The 21,563-nt window shown below is 33.9% G+C and overlaps 2 protein-coding genes, 1 long non-coding RNA gene and 1 pseudogene across 6 annotated transcripts in view; 1 reads left to right on the top strand and 3 right to left on the bottom strand.

Moving 5' to 3' along the window:
* M7BP (Myosin-7a binding protein) overlaps window positions 1–19,401 on the bottom strand; it is a 102,551-nt gene extending 83,150 nt beyond the window's left edge. Inside the window, exon 1 of one of the 4 annotated variants that reach the window (XM_089695988.1) lies at window positions 19,261–19,401. The gene's annotated coding sequence lies outside the window, so the exon portion shown is untranslated. The remainder of the gene's footprint in view (window positions 1–19,260) is intronic. The other 3 variants (XM_089695986.1, XM_089695983.1, XM_089695981.1) reach the window with 3 other exon arrangements.
* On the top strand, window positions 621–7,674 carry LOC149487406 (proteasome subunit beta type-2-like). The gene is made up of 4 exons (XM_089696016.1): window positions 621–732; window positions 4,298–4,491; window positions 6,420–6,582; window positions 7,383–7,674. Exons 1-4 carry the CDS (start codon window positions 621–623, stop codon window positions 7,541–7,543), a joined length of 630 nt encoding a protein of 209 aa, XP_089552142.1. The 3' UTR covers window positions 7,544–7,674.
* Window positions 14,652–15,999, bottom strand: LOC149487405 (prohibitin-2 pseudogene; annotated as a pseudogene).
* On the bottom strand, window positions 16,398–17,043 carry LOC149487404 (uncharacterized). Its single transcript, XR_016315681.1, has 2 exons — window positions 17,010–17,043; window positions 16,398–16,921 (listed from the first exon to the last, which is right to left on the bottom strand). It is a non-coding gene; the product is annotated as an uncharacterized LOC149487404 (long non-coding RNA).
* Window positions 19,402–21,563: the final 2,162 nt, after the last annotated feature.

Here is a 21,563-nt window from a genome sequence, read left to right as displayed (position 1 = left end):
TCACCCAGATTTACATAAGATTTACCTTTTCATGGACTCATTACTTCAGTTTTTACGCAACGTACTACAACTCAACTAAAAGGTTTTACGTGGAATGTGATAAGGACTAAGGTATACAAATATTGACTCCCTTACACGTCTTCTTATCATTCATAACGTCGAGTAATATAATGAAGAATTTAACTTTAGTTTTAAATAACATAATATTATAACTACTTACGGGTTTTTTGGAATATAGAAAGTATTTACGCAAGCAGGGCGGCAGACTTCAAGTAAAAGGCTCTATCGAATATCCTCTGCTTAATTCAAATAATTTCAAATATTATCGTATGTACATTACTTACTGCTTAACTGACTTTAGTATTATTAGAAAATTATGAGTTATTTTTCTTGACAAGTAAATAGCCTGGAGAGACTATTTTGTATAGAGAAAAATATTTGTAATGCTTGAAAACTAGGCACACGATTTAAGTATCGTGTGCACCATGTATCAAAACACCAGCAAAGATGTCATTATAAAGCCGTCATTGTCTTTTGTAATAAATTACATACAATTATACACTTCCACATATTATTTTATAACAATTTTTCTTTTACTTTTCATTGTTATTCATATCAATATGACGGCATCGAATCTTTTACTGCAATGTTTGCTGGGAATGCAGTGTAAGGATTTCGCGATAGTTGCCGCTGATCAGAACTGCACCCAGAGTATTTTGGTCATGAAAGATGGTGAGATTTTCTTTAAACTGTTATACATACCTACATCCATATTGACGCAGTGTAGGTAATATAAGAAATATAATAACTACCTACAAACTGGGCTTTAGAATCAGTTAGCGCGAATTTAAGGTAGCTGAGAGTGTAGGGAAAACAGACGAAGAAAACAGAGCTAATCGCGGTTCCTCTACTAAGCTGAGGCCGTTGAAATGTTGCATAATTATTGAGAAATCGTATTTGAATTTAGCATTAACATTTGCTTTTTAATATACCTAGGTCTTCCTAGGTATAATTTTACCCTAAAATATAAGGTTTTTCAATTCAAAAGGCTATTGAACAGGAAGATGCCATATTTCTCTCTTCAGATATATCTTTATGATAGAAAATCGTGATAGAGTTAATTTACCATTTAAAATTACTACAGTTGCAACGTAGAGCATAGCATGTAGACATAAGGTCATGTGTACATATACATGTACATGACAAGTAAATAAGTGACTATATTCAACGTCAAATTTCAAAGTCAGTGATAATTGCACGGCCGTGATTGGTCGACCTAGAATTCATGTAATTGCACCCACATGCTATGTAAATTACTTTCATTATTTATAGCGTTGTTACATTTCACTTTTCTTGCTATGGAATAATTCAAGATTTGAGGGGCTTGCACTTTTTAGTTATTACATAAATTAGCTTACTATTTGGTCAAAATTATACGGAGAAAACATACGTTCGTAGTACCGTATATCATTGGGAACATAATAAATGTAAATTGGGAATCTAAACTAATATTATAAAGCTGAAGAGTTTGTTTGTTTGTTTGAACGCGCTAATCTCGGGATCTACTGGTCCAATTTAAAAAATTCTTTCAGTGTTAGATAGCTCATTTATCGAGGAAGGCTATAGCTATAGGCTATATATCATCACGCTACGACCAACAGGAGAGGAGCCACGGCGGTGAAACCGCGCGGAGCGGCTAGTAATAATATATTAGGAGCTCCTAAAATTCCTCATTTACTATCTACTGATTGCAGTTGAATTAATGAAGGGTTTTAATTTTCATCCGGCTTGAAAGGCATAGAAGGCGTGGAAATATAAATATAATTTATTATATATAAATATAAATATATTATATATAAATCTTATATATAAAAATAAATCGCAAAATGTGTTGGTAAGCGCATAACTCGAGAACAGCTGAACCGATTTCGATAATTCTTTTTTTATTATATTCCTTGAAGTACGAGGATGGTTCTTCTGGAGAGAAAACGTAAACATGTACCACGGGCGAAGCCGGGGCGGACCGCTAGTAATAATATATTAAGAGCTCCTGAAATTCCTCATTTACTATCTACTGATTGCAGTTGAATTAATGAAGGGTTTTAATTTTTATCCGGCTTGAAAGGGATAGAATGCGTGGAAATATAATAAAAAATATTGTTTCTACATAATATCCGTCGTATCATCACTACATAGTATAAAACAAAGTCGCTTTCTCTGTCCCTATGTCCCTTTGTATGCTTAAGGCGCGGGACATATACAAGCGGCGCGGCGCGCATCGGGCGCACCGCGGGCGCACTGCCGGCGCGCCGCGGGCGCGCTGCCGGCGCGCCTCGGGCGCGCCGCCGGCGCGCTGCCGGCGCGCATCGGGCGCGCTGTTGGCGTCCGAAAATGATATTTATATAGAGTGGTTAAATGCATTTTCTTCATGCATAATTTAGTAAAATTATGTTTTTTGTGCTAAAAGAGATTAACATTAATTTGAAAGTAACGATTTTGTTTTGATAATTCCTTGTAAGTAAATAGCGAGGATAACCCCACGATTGCAAATACATATATCTTTGTTGAAAATGTTGGAATTTACTTGGAAAATTTTATAGTACTTTTAAAGTAATTTTAAAGTAGTACTGGTGTAATGATGGAAGAAAAGAAGGTTAAAATAACACAAAATTTATATTGTACTAGCGGTCCACCCCGGCTTCGCCCGTGGTACATATTTCGCAATAAAAGGTAGCCTATGTTCTTTCTCAGGGTCTAAAGATTATCTGTGCCAAATTTCATCAAAATCGGTCCAGTACCTAGTTTATGCGTGAAAACCATACATACATACATACATACATACATACATACATACATACATACATACATACATACATACATACATACATACATACATACATACAAACCTTTCCTCTTTATAATATTAGTATAGATAAAATATGGTTTTCAAACACAGGTTTACATTTAAACCATATAAATCTTATCATTAAAATCTCAGTTCAAAAGTATTTACAGTACTGATCATTCCACAATATTATTACAATTACAAATAAATAAAAAACACAATCAAAATCAGGATTATCTTTATTTCTGACATTGTAAATACATGGGAACTTTCATTATGCTCTTCTTCATTTTCACTTTCCCTACTGCCATCACCTGTGTAAATCATTTCATCGATTAATTCAATTCACCTTTAAAAACAAAACGAAGAAGGGTATGTAATAGCAGCTCTATATAATTCCACACAGAGAGAACACATTTTTGACTGACAGGCTACCGTCTCCTTCCACCCGATTTGTTTTTGATTGTGTATGACCGTGAATTGACCTCTATTTGGATGCGATGGGGGAAGCGCGCCTGCGGTACGCCTGCGGTACGCCCGCGGCGCAACGGTGGCGTGCCGCCTCGACGCCTGTCCAAAATTCTTTCATACAAAATGTATAAGAAGGATGTGGTGCAAAACAGATTGAAGAGGCGCGCTTATGGCACGCCCGCGCCCGCACCGCTTGTGTTTGACCCGCGCCTAAAACTACGCAACGGATTTTGATGCGTTTTTTTTATAGATAGAGTGATTTAAGAGGAAGGTTTTAGTATATAATTTATTAGGTTTTAGACCAAGCGGGCGAAGCCGCGGGCGGTAAGCTATAGTTAATTATTAAACTTAAAAGAAACAAATAATATTTTACGGTAAAAAATATTTTTATAATCTGATTAAAGATGACTTATTATTTATTAAGAGTAGAATACTTCACTCTGAAATAATATAAAATATTTTTTATGCAGTGGATTCATTTTAAAACACGTTTTTAAATATAATTAACAATATTAACAACTTGTTCTCACATATTTTTTCATAAAAGTAAATCTAATCTTAAACACATTATGCATTTTGAATAATTAAACGCATTATTATAAATAGTTTTAAAACGTGACCGAATCAAAATATAAGAATAATTTAAAAACTATATCTAAATGTGGAACATTTGTAGTTTCTTTGTGGTGAAAATTACGTGTGACGGTTTACAGTTTTCACGGCATGGTTTTAGCTTTATTACCATAAAGATTATTTAGCTTTAAAACAAAGATGTATTTATAAATATACTAGCGGTCCGCCCCTGCTTCGCCCGTGGTACATGTAAACGTTACCATATTTTGATAGTATTTTTGTGCAAAGTATATGTAAATAATATAATATTTCTATGTTCTAGTAATCTCAAAGCTCCCAAATTTTTGCCTATGATGATAAGTAGCATATAAAATAGGTATTCCATCAATTAAAAAACTATAACCACAGACGAAGACAAGCTCATACAACTATCGGATCAGCTCCTAATGGGAGTGAACGGTGACATGGGTGACGTTGGACAGTTCAGTCAGTTCGTCTCCAAGAACCTAAAGCTGTATACCATGAGGAACGGGTATCAGCTCGATACCGCGGCGGCTGTGCATTTCACAAGGATCAATATGGCAGAGATGTTGCGGGCTGGGGTGAGTCAACAAATCTATATTGTAAAGCTGGAGAGTTTGGTTGTATGTTGGTGCAAGTTAATATCGAGAAGTAGGTTCAAATTGGAAAATATAAAAAAGACGTGTGGCACTCGGGGACTGCCGCGGTAAAGCTATTGCATAGCATGCCTTCAAGCCACACCTCCGTGTCCGTCGGAGTGGGGAGCGTGAGGTTTTTTCGTTACGGAATTTCTCGATTCGGTCCCCGCGCTCAAGGCCTGCGATAGAAGCTATGCAATAGCTTAAAAAAACTAAAAAGGTTGTCTGTAATTATATAATGTACTTATAGTAGTTAATTTATACGTATATTTATAGGTTATAATATAAGGTCACACTACGACATCGTACATCAATGAAAAACGTTACGAAAATGAATGAAAATACTCCTTTATATAATACTAGCTGCTCCGCGCGGTTTCACCCCCGTGGCTCCACTCCTGTTGCCCGTAGCGTGATGAAATATAGCCTATAACCTTCCTCGATAAATGGGCTATCTAACACCGAAAGAATTTTTCAAATCGGACCAGTAGTTCCCGAGATTAGTGCGTTCAAACAAACAAACAAACAAACAAACTCTTCAGCTTTATAATATTAGTATAGATTATATTAGCTATGTAGAAGATGAAAATTCGTTGGTCACCTAATATTTTAAGGCAGTTCTAGAGGTTATTGCTACTTCTTAATTTTTTTTTTTAATATGTAAAACATTAAGTAAACAACATCTTATGGTCGATACAATTTACAATATATCCACTTGCTAACATCCTGATGCAAGACACACAAAATATCTATGACGTGTAAGTACTAAACGATAGAGGATACAATAACATTTTTATACCTATATAGTATAGTTACATTATTTATCTGTGGTTATACACAGTATAAGCAATGGTGTTATTTGTCAAGAATATTGGATACCAAATAAGGCTCTACATTTTACTTTAAATTGTTGGTAATAATCGTAGGAAGGCTGGCATTATGCAGAATAATAACATTGAATGAGATTATTTATCTTTTTCTTTTTATAGGAAAAGTAGGAAAATGCAGCGAATGACTACAAAAAAGTCGAGTTTATTTCTTAGTTTTTCTATAATACATACAAAGCTACTGGGTATAATACAAATCTCAATATCACTACATAGTATAAAACAAAGTCGCTTTCCCTGTCCCTATGTCCCTATGTCCCTATGTCCCTTTGTACGCTTAAATCTTTGAAAGTACGCAACGGATTTTGATGCGGTTTTTTTTAATAGATAGAATGATTCAAGAGGAAGGTTTATATGTATAATAACATCCATTAAATAGTGGAGAAGTACTGTTATTTTTGAGGTTTCTAATGTGATGTCGTAAAAAATTACATTTTTTCCGCTTACATTGCAAACGCAGGCTGAACCCTACGAGTTTTATCAAAATAATGTACTAAGTATTATGCACATTGAAAAGGTCCACAGAAAAGTCCGCGATGGTATATGTATATCTCTTATGGATAACCCACAATAACTTTTTTTTGTCATTTAATTTTTACGACAAATAATGGCTAATTTTCGATGCGATTTTAACCAATACAGCATTAATCCTTAACCAATTAAATACCTTGAATACATTGTTCATTTAATATAGATCTATATGGCCCTTTACACCGTATGATTTAAGTGAATATTTTCGAAGATATTACAGATTTAAAATTTGCGGGACGTAGCGTTTGCGGCGGTACAGGCCGTTCGCCCGGCTATCTATTTTATAGCCGTGCGAAGCCGGAGCGGGCCGCTATGTTTTTTATATACAACGTTCACAGTTTTTCTGTAGTGTATTTTGTATCAGCATTGCACCCGTGCGAAGCCGGGGCGGGTCGCTAGTCTATTTATTAAAACTATGTTTCTAAACAGAAAGTATATTTTCAAAATTTCCAGAATCCCTACATACTAAATCTCCTGATCGCTGGTTACGATGACAAGGAAGGTGGTCAACTCTACTCCATGGACTTCTTGGCTTCCTGCGTGAGGTTACCGTTCGCTGCCCACGGCTTTGGAGGGCTCATAAGTATCAGTATTCTGAACCAATATTATAAGCCAAGTAAGTATACACTATACACACATAGGCGTGAAGGATGTATTTTTCACGATAGTTTAAACGTGATCATGAAAAGATGCTTTATTATGGCCTTGTAGAGCATGTTCAAGTTATAGACCGTACTAAGATATAATTTATATCTACTTGTAAATAATAATTATGTATTTTTGCATTTATAAGTGAAAAACAAACATTGCAAACATAATCTGGTTCATTTTTTACAGGTTGAAATTTTATAATATTCTTGTTTTCACAGAAAAGAACACACCCTAATACATTAAATTATTTTGCGCTTAACTCATTCACAAACACATACACATTACACATACTTATATAATATATTCGTATTTCAGCGATTCCTTTTTATTTTTATAAATAGCTATACGTATACATACAATCGCTCTTCAAACCCTTTCCACTATGTACGAGTGACGACCTTTTAAAAAAATCCTTTAACCTTTTTCGCGTGTCAATAGAATATATGGATAGTGGGTGGGAAAATATAAATAACCAAATATCCGGACCCGTAAGAGCTTTGTCGAAACTATGTAAAGACCCTTTGGCACAGGCTCGCTTTAAAATAGGACAAAATTCCCTATTTTCTGGTACAACATCTATTCCACTAGCCATTTTGAATAAACATTTAACAATATGGTTTTCCTCGATAAATGGGCTATCTAACACCGAAAGAATTCTGCAAATCGGACCAGTAGTTCCTGAGATTAGCGCGTTCAAACAAACAAACTCTTCAGCTTTATAATATTAGTATAGATTAATAATTGTTTCACTCAAATATTTTACAGATTTAACAGAAATAGAAGCGTACGAGATAATAAAGCGATGTGTACAGGAAATACACCGGCGGCTGTTCATGAATCTGCCCAACTTTGGAGTGAAAACTGTATCTAAAGATGGCGTCAAAACATTACCAACTATTAGCCCCGCTTCGTTTATGGGAAAGTGATTTATAACTTATTTAAACTGCATTTTAAATTACTTTTTTATAGCTGGAAATAGCTTCTTTCACATGATGTTTTCTATGTATAACTGTTAGTTAAAATGACAATGTATGAAAATAAAAGTCATAAGAAAATAATATGGGTAGGTAGTACCTACCCATATTATTTTCTTTTCTTCAATTCATTTCTTCATAGTAACCGATAGTTTTCTTCATTTTCTTCATAGTAACCGATAGTACCTACTAGGTACTATCGGTTACTTTATCTGCAAGTCATGAAACTATTCCTTACTGTCTTTTACGTTTTTAAGCTATTGCATAGCTTCTATCGCGGGCCTTGAGCGCGGGGACCGAATCCAGAAATTCCGTAACGAAAAAACCTCACGCTCCCCACTCCGACGGGCTCGGAGGTGAGGCTTGAAGGCATGCTATGCAATAGCTTTACCGCGGCAGTCCCCGAGTGCCACACGTCTTTTTTTTATTGTCATATATGTACAATGTACATCATTACATGTATTTTTGATGTGGAATAAACTTATTCTCTCATAATTGAATTGTTATCGTAATATTAATTGGATACATTGCAATTTCCTTTTAATAAATGTCTTTTAATAACTAAAAAAGAGAAATACCCGTCTGATAATCACTTTAAATCAGATAAATCGATACAAAAAATCTAAATTTAATACAAAAGTAAATTCATAATATTATTATTATCTTAATCACAATTAATTTGAGTTGTAAACACATGCAATGGACGCAATATGTAGAAAATTCTAATTTATTATGTATAAAATTGTATTCTTCTGAATCCTGCGCTAAAGATTCTGCTAAAATTGGCAAATACATACAATGTAACGTCCTCTAATGATTGTTATGTAAATAACTTCAAGGTATATAGGTGTTAAGTGGTGGCTCGTTGCTTCTTCATTATCGCAATCTGTAATTTCTCCATAGATAAGATATCTTGATTCTTGAGAGAAGTCTGAAGGTGAGTTAATTATAATTTAAAAGGTTACGAAAATAACTATTATTGTGTATCCTAAATTTCATCAATACTGACTAAATCATAGTTGTTGAATATTAAATGAAATCGTATTCGTCAAATATTGTAATGACTTTTATATTGAGCTAGTGGTCTGCCCCGGCTCCGCCTATTGTACGTAATAGAATAGCCTATAATTATCAAGGATAGGATGAAAAGAACTTTTGAAAACGGTCCAGTAATTCCAGAGATTAGTGCATTCAAACAAACAAACGAGCTCTTCAGTGAAGCTGAATAGTATTAGTTAGATTTTTCGATAACGTTGCAAGACCACCATTTTTGTAATTGTATTATAGAGTAGGTTATCAATCCTAGTTTTGAATAGTTTCAAATAAAATGTTTTATGTTGTTTCCAATCTCAAAGACGCCTGAATCAATTAACAATAGAACCTTTGAGTATGCGTTACCGATTTTTAAAACTTATTAAACTCTATAATTTAAAGATGCATTCAGTAATTTAGAAGATAAGGGCCAATATTATGTTACATGGAGGCAGTTTACGTAATTCGGTTACATGATTTGCAATCACCATCATCAAAATAACTTTTACATAGGTATAATTAATTTTATTAGACCGTAACAGATATGTTAATCATATTCTAACTTGATAAATAATCGCCTGTGCACACTTAACGATTACATCCTGTATATCATGAATTTTAAATACAAAGTTAAAAGTGTAATTTTTTTTTTTATTCCTGTGGAAAGGATTTTGGCCTATGATAAGTAGGGTAATGAGACATCGAGGTTGCTTGGATAACTCATAAACTCAAGAACTACAAAGATATTCAACTAGGTACATCTATATCATAGGAATTTTGAATCTTCATTGTTGTAATAACATATTAAAATATCTATTGAATTGGCTTTCTTATATGTATTTAAAACGTGTTGTATTTTTCAAAATTGTACCGAATAAATTATTTGATAACACAGTAAACAAAACAACTCAAGATGCTTTCTAAATATAAAGAAATTCAGTACGGATTGAATGTTAAAAATGCTTAAAATTTTTCCATTTCAGTCCATATTATGATTCTTTGTTAATGTTTTTGTCGTGATTGAGAAAACATTTTGTTTTGCATTCATAATATTGTATTATATCACTTACTAGCTTACCACCCGCGGCTTTGCCCGCTATTTGATCTTTAACCAAATAAATTATACAGGGTGGCCCAAATGTCGTGGATCAAACGCAACCATGGGTTAGGTGAGGTCATCAGCAGCAAAAAGTTGTTCTACGGGAGGTCTCTAAGGTCAACCACTGCAGAGTTATAATTTATTTTGTATTTTTATGAGAAAATTGGCTTTTTTAAACTTATTCTTATTAAAATTCGAAAAAATGTACACCTATATCTTTTTTATCATTTTAACTAGATTAGTACTGATAAGTCCTTGCGTTAGACATGCTATTTATGTTTGTTTATTGGGTGTGTTGAAGATAATATTCAATTTTATTAATTACTTTTTTCTCAAATCATAACTTTTTATTTACTTCGAACCCCACTGTGAAAAAAAATACTCTATCGAAAAGTGACCCTGTATTTCAAGTTTTGGCGCATTCAATGGGGATTCTGAAAAGGTATAACACATGGCCATGAGTAGGTCTAGTATCTTTCAAGGACGAAAAAACAAAACAACGATTGCAAAATAATTGTTTTATTAAAGCAAAACATTTTACAATAAATGCTCAAAATTTCTTCCTCTGACCATAATACACAATCTGCACCGTCTAATAAAATTCCTACGTAACCTACGGAATGCACCTCTGTTGTTAGTAACTTGTACCCTAGCAAATTCGAGCTTTTGTCGTAGTTCTTGTTCAGTATTGTTCTCTCTTTGGTAAAATATTTCTTTAAAATAGCCCCAAAGAAAAAAATCTAATGGATTTAAATCGAGCGATCGGGGTGGCCATGCAATAGGTCCTCCTCGGACCTCGACCAATCCACCGATTGGGGAAGCGCTCATTCAAATGATCTCTAACTGCTCGAGTGTAGTGAGGCGGGGCGCCGTCATGTTGCAGCCACATTTCTGCTATTCTTTCTTCTGAAACTTCAGCTTCGTTAAGAATTTGGTTTAAATTATTTTGTAAAAAATTTAAATAATGAGCACCATTCAGTCTTGCTGGCATTTCATGCAGCACCAACTGCTGGTTAATTATACCAGCCCACATGTTAATGCCATACAGATGCTGGAATCGATCATTTCTTATGATATGGGGGTTCACTGTGGAGTAAAAATGTTAGTTGTGGATATTGAACACTCCCATTCTTCTAAAATTTGACTCATCCGTCCATAAAACCTTATTGAAAAACTGCGGATCCTCTCTGTGGTATCTTAGCATCTCTCTGCAAAACCGTACTCTAGTTGCATAATCACCGGGCAGCAAAGCTTGCACTCTTTGCACGTGGTAGGCGTGATATTTATTCCTTTTAATAATACGTTGCACCGTCGATCTTGGAATCCCGAGATTACTAGATCTTTGAGGCTATTTTAAAGAAATAGTTTACCAAAGTGAGAACAAAACTGAACTAGGCATGGGCGTTGAATCAACGGACTAGTTAATTTAACCGTCTATGTACACTCAACGATTCGACTAGTCCATCGTTCATCAACGGACTAGTTGAATTCAACGACTAAACAAAAGAGTCGAAACGCTCGTCAACGCGTCCGCGACGGTTAACTCTTCGACGTGGCCGTATAATAGTCCACCGTAGACGGCTAAACGACTCGTCGTAGACGGCTCGTCAGTCGACACGTTTGTATCAACTACCAACTTGCGACGCGACGCGTCGCGAGTTGATAGTTCAATATTTTTACCGTTAATTCCGTTTGACTTTTAATGAGATTACTATGATCAATGCTCGAAATATTGAAAAAAAAAAGGAGATTCATTTGTATTAATTTGATATTATTGAATTGTCTTAAAAATCTAAGATATTTTTTTTATTCAGTTAATTTATTACATATCATAAGGATTACCTACCTATAATAATATATTGAATAATGTTTAAATATCGACTATAACTAACGACTTAAAACGACAAGTTAAAACATAAACAAAAACTTGGTAATAGATAGGTGATAAATATATACATAATTGTTAAAAAACAGCTCTGACTTTTTCTTTACTAGAGACAACCCTGACATTGAATTCTTTGAAAATCTATAATTCGTAATAACTTCGTGGTAAGAATGTGGAATTTTACATGTAGAGTGTAGACCTCAGTTCAAGGTAACGAACGTTCGATTACCAATACCGTCGCGCGTCGGTCGACCGTGTCAATTCGTTTCAGTTTACACATCGACTAGTCGAAGATTTTAACTAGTTAATCGACTAGTTGATGAACGACATTTAACGGTCTAGTCTCGTTGATGAAAAATGCGTCGACGACCCATTCCTAAACTGAACAAGAACTACCACAAAAGCTCGAATTTGCTAGGGTACAAGCTACTAACAACAGAGGTGCATTCCGTATGTTACGTAGGAATTTTATTAGACGGTGCAGATTGTGTATTATGGTCAGAGGCAGAAATTTTGAGCATTTATTGTAAAATGTTTTGCTTTAATAAAACAATTATTTTGCAATCGTTGTTTTGTTTTTTCGTCCTTGAAAGATACTAGACCTACTCATGGCCATGTGTTATACCTTTTCAGAATCCCCATTGAATGCGCCAAAACTTGAAATACAGGGTCACTTTTCGGTAGAGTATTTTTTTTTCACAGTGGGGTTCGAAGTAAATACAAAGTTATGATTTGAGAAAAAAGTAATTAATAAAATTGAATATTATCTTCAACACACCCAATAAACAAACATAAATAGCATGTCTAACGCAAGGACTTATCAGTACTAATCTAGTTAAAATGATAAAAAAGATTTAGGTGTACAATTTTTCGAATTTTAATAAGAATAAGTTTAAAAAAGCCAACTTTCTCATAAAAATACAAAATAAATTATAACTCTGCAGTGGTTGACCTTAGAGACCTCCCGTAGAACAACTTTTTGCTGCTGATGACCTCACCTAACCCATGGTTGCGTTTGATCCACGACATTTGGGCCACCCTGTATATGTACTTAAGCCTTCCTCTTCTTCCTCCTTCCTTATCTATTAAAAAAAGACGGGTTGCACTCCGGGAGTGCCGGCAGAAGTGAAAACTTGATTATTGACGTTGAGCATTTTTGATATTTTGGAATGGTATCCGTCTTACGCTTTTTCGATCAGGTCACGTGTCCTGACGCGAGTTTAAGATTTTATACTCATTACAGAAAAAGTGCTCAACGCCGCTAAAGAAGTTTTCACTTCAAAAAACCGCATAAAAATCCGTTGCGTAGTTACATGGACAAATATACATATATTTGTCTATGGTTTTACATGTAACGGGCGAAGCCGCGGGCGGAAATAAGGGTATAAAAAAGTCAATACTAGAAAACCATGAGATGAAAGTCGTTACTATTTAATGCGGCATTAGAATTTGTAATTAATAAAGAAACGAATACTTAATATTCATAAAAGGTAGTTTGCAAATTGAAGAGGCATTGAGGAAAGTTAGAAATCATAGCACTGACCTTAATAAATAAAGAATAAGGTCTAAAAACTTTGAAAAAGAAATGTAAAGTTATACATATTATTAAAAGGGACTTCAAAAATGACTTTTTCTTGCATTACTATTTTCAATCATGTGTATTTTAACATCTAGATAAATAAATAATAATGTCTATGTGTTTTCAAAGTCTTTAAAGAATCTGATATAAATGACCCCATTGAGCAGTTAGTAATCTCGAGAGGGTGTGAGTTCGATCCCGTCTACTGAAAATATTACCAGATGAACATTTTTGTATCAAAATATTAAGTAAATTATATTAATTGGGCCATTCGATTAGTAACTGTTTTCTAAACCATACCTAATTGATATGTAGTATGATGATTCAAAACAGCTTCCAAAAAAAAGATTTTAAGATTTTAGCTTTTTAAATTCTGAAGTGTTATCATCGCGTCGAATTCATAATTATATCGCACACTTATGGTTTGTGATTGTGATTGTTAAACAACTCCATATTATTAACTATTCCAAACTCTACCATATAATATTATATACCCAAACTTATTATTACTATGTTACTATAAATCTAAATACACTATAGATTTTGATTTGTTTTATTTGAATGTCTTATATTGGTAATTCTTTTTCCTTTTCCTTTCTAGCTTCCTTTTAACTTTGCCTTTCTTTTGCCAATAATAAACGCGACTTCTCTTCTCTTCGTCTTTTCACTTAAGTATATCAATATTGATTGGAAGAACAAATTCAAAATCAATAATTCTGATGGATCGAAGTTCAAGAGGTCATCATAGTATAACAAATAAAAGATACTGAAATTAGACAAATTGGGGGTTAAGTGATTAGTTACTTTCAAACGTGTTTATAGGTATAACGGGTGTATCACGGTGCATTAACATCAAACGAACATAGAGCTAGAACTAGAGCAAGAGCATTATTTCGTGATCTTTGTAAACGAAAACTCGTATTCAGTGTTGTTCAGTATTAGAACATTGCATAGAATCTTTCGATCATTTTCGAACGCACTTAGAACAACGAAAGAATGCGGTACGTCTAGTCTATTTACAATAAGTTTACACTAAAATAATTCGACATAGTGGGGTTAGAATGAGCACTCGCTCGTTTGGTGTAAATGCACCGTTACGGGTGTTGCGCAAGCGATGCGTTTCGGAACAAACAAATAGATAGATTTTATCGTTCTAATAGAAAATATTGTAATTGCTGATACAAATACCATAGCAAATACGCTAATACGGTAATGCTAATTACAGACTTTCATTTTAACCTCTATAAAATTATAATAATGGGCAAGTATTTTTTCCTTAATATTTTTCTAATAAAATAGGTATTTTATATTATTTCAGATAATTTTAAAATCCTTATCAATATAACCTGAAAATACTGACTGATATGCATAAAGTGTAACTTTGACAGATTAGGTGGAAAAATACGTAGAAAATTTATTGTTTACTAATCTGGGCTCTCTAAAATAAAAGAAGAGTTTTGCTATAAGTATATTTAGCTATAATAATGTTTTCGTTTTGAAATGTTCCTCCATGGAATAACCACAATATAACTTATTGCTTTATTGTTCTCCAATAATCATTTGTATACAGAATACATACAAGAACGACCTGTGAAATATCGAAGGCCACGAGGAAAATTATGTAATTTTTTATTGATCGTGCCTGCTTGGAATAAAGTAGGTTTATTTTTCCTTCTCGTTTACTTGCAAAATCATAATGCAAATCACATGATGTCTTGTTGTATTTTCCATCTAGGACATATATAACAGTTTCCATTTATAACAGGAATAAAATTATCTTATCTATCTATCTCTTGTGTTTCATGAAATCATTTACTTTTTCTTGACCAAATTTTCAGCGAAACTATCAAACGCAGGATCCTGGAGGTTGATCATTAAGCTCTCTCCTGACAGGAAAACTTTGTTCTGTGACTTCGCGATCATTCTAGAAATATTCTGCGCGGCTCTGATCTTACGAAGTTTCAAGTATCCGGGGTTCATTGACACTGCTTTTCCCAGCAACTCTGCTGCCTCAGCTTCACCTTCAGCTTGTACTATCTTCTGCTGTCGTTCCTGCTTCGCTCTCTCCACTACGAATGAAGCCCGCTGTGCTGCTTGCTGAGCTATCTGCTTTGCTTCAACTGCAGCGGAGTACTCTCTACCAAAACTCATCTCAGTGAGCGACACATCATCGAGAATAATATTGAAATCAGCAGCCCTTTCAGCCAGTTCTCTTCGTATCAGCAGAGACACTTGATGCCGTTGTGTGATCAATTGGGAAGCGGTGAATTTAGCAACGACTGATTTCAAAACTTCATTGCAAATGGACGGTAGAACTTTTTCATCATAGTTTGTGCCTAGCTGCCGGTACATTGTTGGTAGACTTTCCGCATTGGGCCGGGATAGCACTCTTAGTGAAATATTTACCATCTGCAGGTCTTTTGACCCGGTAGGTGAAGATATAACGTGTGGTCGCGACCTTATGTCATAGATTATAGGTTTCTGGAACCAGGGTATACGAAAGTGCATGCCTTCCGTCAAGATGTGTCTCTGTACTCCTCCTATTCGGTTGTACATGATGGCTCGGTGTCCTCCATCTACGTTGAACACTGTTTGGGACACACCATACGTTGTTGCACCAATAACTGCAACTGCTTTCAAACCATTGGCCAAGGCTTGCGGATTTCTGAATTTAGAAGCCATTTTTTAACCAATTAGGATAACACAGATTTGAAACACTTGAGATTTTAAAGATTTTGCTCCAAGATTTCAATGCTTATAAAATAAATTTTCCACTATTAACGCATGTCACACTACATGGTTGTTTTATCACTGACACTTGATGATGAATAGCTAAATTCTTGTGAAGGTCTGATTCACAGCACCGTATGTTAATTAGGACAGTGTCGTAAATTCAGACCAAAAGAGGTAGGCGCTCTTTTAGATAAAACCGTGGTAAAATAGATTGATATTTATTGAATTGTTTATTATTTTCTAAATGAGTATATAACACAGGAGTTTATTTTCTGGTTTTAACCCTCTACTACCTGACCCTAATTTCTTATACGTAACTACCTACTTGGAGTCTCTCAGACTCCCATACTTTGAACTCTTAATAAACAAAAACTATTATAAATGAAAATAAATTAAAAGAAACATGTTATAGCTTGAACATTTCTTTATTTCTTAAAAGTAAAAAAAATACATATAACCTTATGGCTTATACTTAAAAACTACACTTTTTTTTAAAGTAAGCAAAATTTTTTCAAAAATTTTACACTTAATAAATGAGATCTTTAAAAAAACTAACAAAAATTAGGAACTCTCTTCATAAATTGTTTAAAGTTTAGTAACTAATCAACATAATGTGACACAAATTTTTGGCAAAAAAGAATTTTTTTTTATAAAATTGCAAGGCTCAAACTTTACAATTTTTGCCGGCATATTGAGCACGCCGTGTAGGAGCACTGCAGGCATGTAGGCTTCTTATATATGAAACACAAGTACTGCGTCTTAAGTTTTTTTTCGGGTCACATGTGAAGCAGTACTTGCGTATTGCCAACTTTTCAGGTGCTTCATAACTACATCCTGCATCTGCATCTCTGTATCAGATGCAGAATCACAGGGAAGAACACAATTTTCTTCAATATCTTCCTCGTGTCCACTGCACAGTTCATCAAAACATTCTTCTTCGTTCGAGGAAAGGTCCTCCTCCAACCAACGATCAATATTTTTATCATTCGAGGTCATTTTGAACTAAAACAGAAAAAAAAAGTTTCATGAAAAAGTCACGTAACTACCTACCTGGAGTCTCTCAGACTCCACGACATAGTTTTTTACTCACCAAAACACAGCGCGCACGCGTATGACCTCGACGAGTTCAGGGGCGGTACTGCAGGCAGAGGGGCGAAGGTACACGGACGCACACCGTTCAAATACATTTGCTTGTAAAGATATAGACAAAAATAAGACTGCTGGAGTCTGAGAGACTCCGGTCAGGTAGTTGAGGGTTAAAGTTGATATACTAGATATTATTTTAAGTTATAAACTTAAAGCTGTGCTAATTGATGTTTACAAATAATTATTCGTATTATAAAATTGTATGTATTGAATAAAATATTTCATGGCAAGAAAATTTCTTATAATAGCCTATGAGATGAGAGATAAATGACTCTACATACAAAAAATTGCTGTAACAATAGCGCCTAGGATGATAAATAAATTACTCTACAGTTCTACATAATTATAATAAACATAGGTATGTCCTAGTATTTTCTAGTGTTTGATTTTACGCGAGTATTATACATTTAGAAATTAAAGACTCTCCGTGACCACGGTCGCTGTAAAGTGTTCGAAACGTCGGGAAAATAATATAATGAATAAATCGCGTTTAAAATCCGTTAAAAAGTCTTTAATTTCTAAATATAGGTATGTCCTTTTAAACTTATAAGAACTATAGCTCAAATGTTAATTAGCTGAATATATTAATAGTATTATCAGCAGATAGAGGTTTAATACTAATAATGCGAAAGTTCGCATCGCAACGGAGTGATTGCATGAAATGTTTTTTCCGTCTGAAAATAGAGAGATTCTAGAGATTAATATAGTGTCCTTTTTACCGCAGTTAAACATGTCATTCACTTGAGAATTTTCTTTGTCTACGAGGACAAAGTTACACCAGTCTCCCTAACGAGGGGCGCCGGGCGATGGAGCGGGGATTTAGTCTATCGTCCGGTGAGATGAGGTGGCGTGAGACGTGTTCCGCACACGCTGCCCCAGGAGGGTAGTGCTGGCTGGCTCATAGTTTGTTTTGGCCTGGTGGGGTCACGGACGAATTTTACCATACCCGTGGCCCCGTCGTTGATGCAGCTTGACGGAACACAGTGGGGTTTTGGTCGATAGGAATCCGACATAACCCACGGCCCCTTCCCCGGAGGCCATGGGTATCTATGCAAGATTTCCCCACTTAAAAAGAAGGGGGAAAAGCTAGTACATAAATGATGATATTTAAATATGGGTAGTAGGCAATAACTAGTTGCATAAAATGATAATGTTCTAGCGGTTGACGCGGTTGGTCAAACAAACCAATTTGCATACAACAGACTTTATCTCAGAATACGTAATATTTCATAATTTTATATAACGTCTACTACAATATTAATTATGAATGTTTATTAAGAAATATTTTATCTATTTAATTTTGTAAAATAATTCGCATATGTGCATTAAAAATGATAATAATTATTCTTAGATAATATATAAATAAAGATTTTGGTCATTATGATACAAAAGTGTGCCATATATTATGCGTTTTAATAAATATTTACATAAATAATCGTTTTAAAAGCGTAAATAATGAGATTTTAAAAAATATGACCCTATATTATTCATAATGTAGAGTACTTACAATTTTTCTTACATAAATATCTGGGTGATGTTTGCCGGTATTTTGAAGCTTAACCAATTTTGATGAAATGCTGTATGTTATAATGAACATATAGGTAGGTATTATATGCGTTAATTTAACAATTAAGTATTATAAAATACAACAGAAACCTGCTAATTTCTCAGACTCATTTCTATAAACATATTTGAACACATAAATAAGAAAGTACAAGAAGACGACCATGTAGTAGGTAATTGATGATATTGCTCATAATTTTATTAGCAGTAAAATTTTCAATGAAAATTTCTTACTTATATACCTAACTAGTTATTTATATGAAATGAGATGAAAATAATATTTCGCTTGTTTTACTAAATAGTTACTACATATAATATACAGATGCTAATCTATGTAACAAATCAAGACCGTATAATAGAAACGCATAAAATATACATAAACTAGCGGTCCGCCCCGGCTTCGCCCGTGGTACATATTTACGTTTTCTCTACATAAAAACCATCCTCGTACTTCAAGGAATATAATAAAAAAAGAATTATCGAAATCGGTTCAGCCGTTCTCGAGTTATGCGCTTACCAACACATTTTGCGATTCATTTTTATATATAAGATTAATTTAATACGGCTCTATTGTTCCAGAATAACACTACAATTTACTACCTAGTTATTATATTAAAAAAAATAAGTCTTACCAAAATATATTACGCACTTGCACACTCACTTCAAGGTTAAATGCACTCAATTATGTCACTTATTATATGGGAATAGGGTCGAAATCGCGGTGGGATGATAAAAGAAAGGCGATCGACGCGGGCGCACGCTACGATGCGCGAGTTCGGATGACAAGTTGGCTGTTATCACAAGACGTGAGAGGAACTAGAGTGGCCATGGAGGTTATTTGTATTGGATTTGAGAAAAACCTATGAAAACTTAATTTAGACTGTAAATGCGGCACCTAGTTATTAACCAAAAAAAAGACAAGAATCGTAAAGGGTGAAAATTTATATAGCACACATATTCGAAAAGTATGTTAATGTTATGCAAGAAAATCCGGCGTTGTAAATTATATAGAAACAAGGTTGGTACAGCACATACAAATTAAGGCATCTCTTCTGGTGTTAACTAGTGTATATGAGGGGTGCTGACCCCTAACATCAAGTAGAGCTACACTTTTGCTTGCTCTACCATAAACATATGCTTTACCCAATTAGATAAACTTCACTGATCGGGCACGTAAATACTAAATCGTACAGGAATTTGAGGTAACGAATTTGAGATACATATACAGTCACTATACAGTAATAATGCTCTATTAACATAAAAAAATATTATTAAAACGAATAAGCCAGAATATTAACCGAATATTATTAATTAAATGAATTAATTAGTGCGAGCTGAATCAAAAAACAAATTGAAACTAATCATGAAAATTGAAAATAAAAAAAAAACAAATCCAATAAAAATAAAAATCATGGTCACTCAGCCTACAAGATGAATGAATAGGACACAAATCCATTACCTACTACGGTGACAATGCAGCATCATGTTATGGCGACTCGTGACCAACCATAATGTTCTGTTATCATAAGATCTCTCTTAATTTATGTTAATTATTACAATGTTTACTGAGAAATATGGACGTGAAATCCAACTATACTTGTGTGAAGAAAGTGAATGTCTTCGTATAAAATACTTCATATTTTTCACTAACTTTTTGCTCATAGTTTTGCTTGCACACTTTAAGTTAGGTTACATGGAAAATGTTTCACCTATGTAGTCTACAACATCTAATAGTTCAATTTAGCCTAAATGTTATCTATGCTAATTTCGAGCCTTATAATATAAACAAAAATCAATCTTTCATTGCGACGAGTAGGGCGTAATATTAATTATTTCTTTTATTGAGATTCAAGTATGTAAGTATATCCACAGTCAGATTTTAAAAATCCCTCTATATTTTAGCAGAGCAAGAGCAACATCCTAATTAATCGTTTACTTCAGCCAAATATACGTCCTCATATCGATCATCATCATGTACAAATAAATTTCGTAGGAACTAGTAATTAAAATAGACTAAACCTGTTCATAATTAATTCACCTCATCCTGAGATACATCCTGGAACTAAACTTCCATAGGTACTTACCAATAAAATGCGGAAACATTGAACTCGTTCTGAATTACTTTTACTTTCAATCGACCTGTGTTACGTGATCATATAAGTTATAGCTGTCTCTTCTTATTGAATAATATTTATTTTAATTTCATTTAGATCAGCTATGAATATTGAATGGGTTTAAATCGTGATTTATTGCTATATTTGCATGACTTTATTATTATGTGCTCTAAGTTCATTGTCATCTATCACATAAAATGTTTAAGTCACATCTGTACCTATATCCTGTATATCTGTTGTATGTTCCAAAGCAGTCATAATATTTTTATATTAATAATTATAATATTAAATTATACGGAAAATTAATTTAATTGTCGTTACTGTGCTACCGACTTCATCTTACCTATACGTTCATTCAGATTTTAGAATCATACCTATAATCTAAGCCTATAATAGACCAAACTTAGTAAGTCTCTTCTTCATCTTATTTTATTCATTTTTAATCATCTAAATAGCAAATAATTTACGAGTTTTGAAAACAATTAACATACATCGTGCGTAAAGCCGTCACGAGTGTCCTCAAAAGAAAAACATTAAAATAATTTGTTACTTCACGAACGGCCATTTTGCATTTTGCGGCAATCATTTTCATTTGAGGCAATTATCCTTGTTATCTCAGATCTTTCAGGGTTTCTTTGCTTCAGTGATTTTGATTACAATTATTTATTTGTTCTTTACAGTACATAAAACAGTACAGAGAAAACGGTTAAAATTATATAAGTTGAAAGTAATTATTATATTGTTGTAGATAAATACATCGAATGCGTTCCAGCCCCCCTAGTCAAGTGGCTTTCTGTTAGCGTAGCGTTCAATAGAATAGA

The sequence above is a fragment of the Colias philodice genome, chromosome 6 (assembly GCF_061535455.1).
Source record: "Colias philodice isolate Cphi_HAF_F1 chromosome 6, ilColPhil1 Martin Lab GWU primary, whole genome shotgun sequence".
Lineage (NCBI taxonomy): Eukaryota > Metazoa > Arthropoda > Insecta > Lepidoptera > Pieridae > Colias > Colias philodice.
The sequence above is the reverse complement of the archived record's forward strand: the minus strand, read 5'-3'. Positions and strand labels throughout refer to the sequence as shown.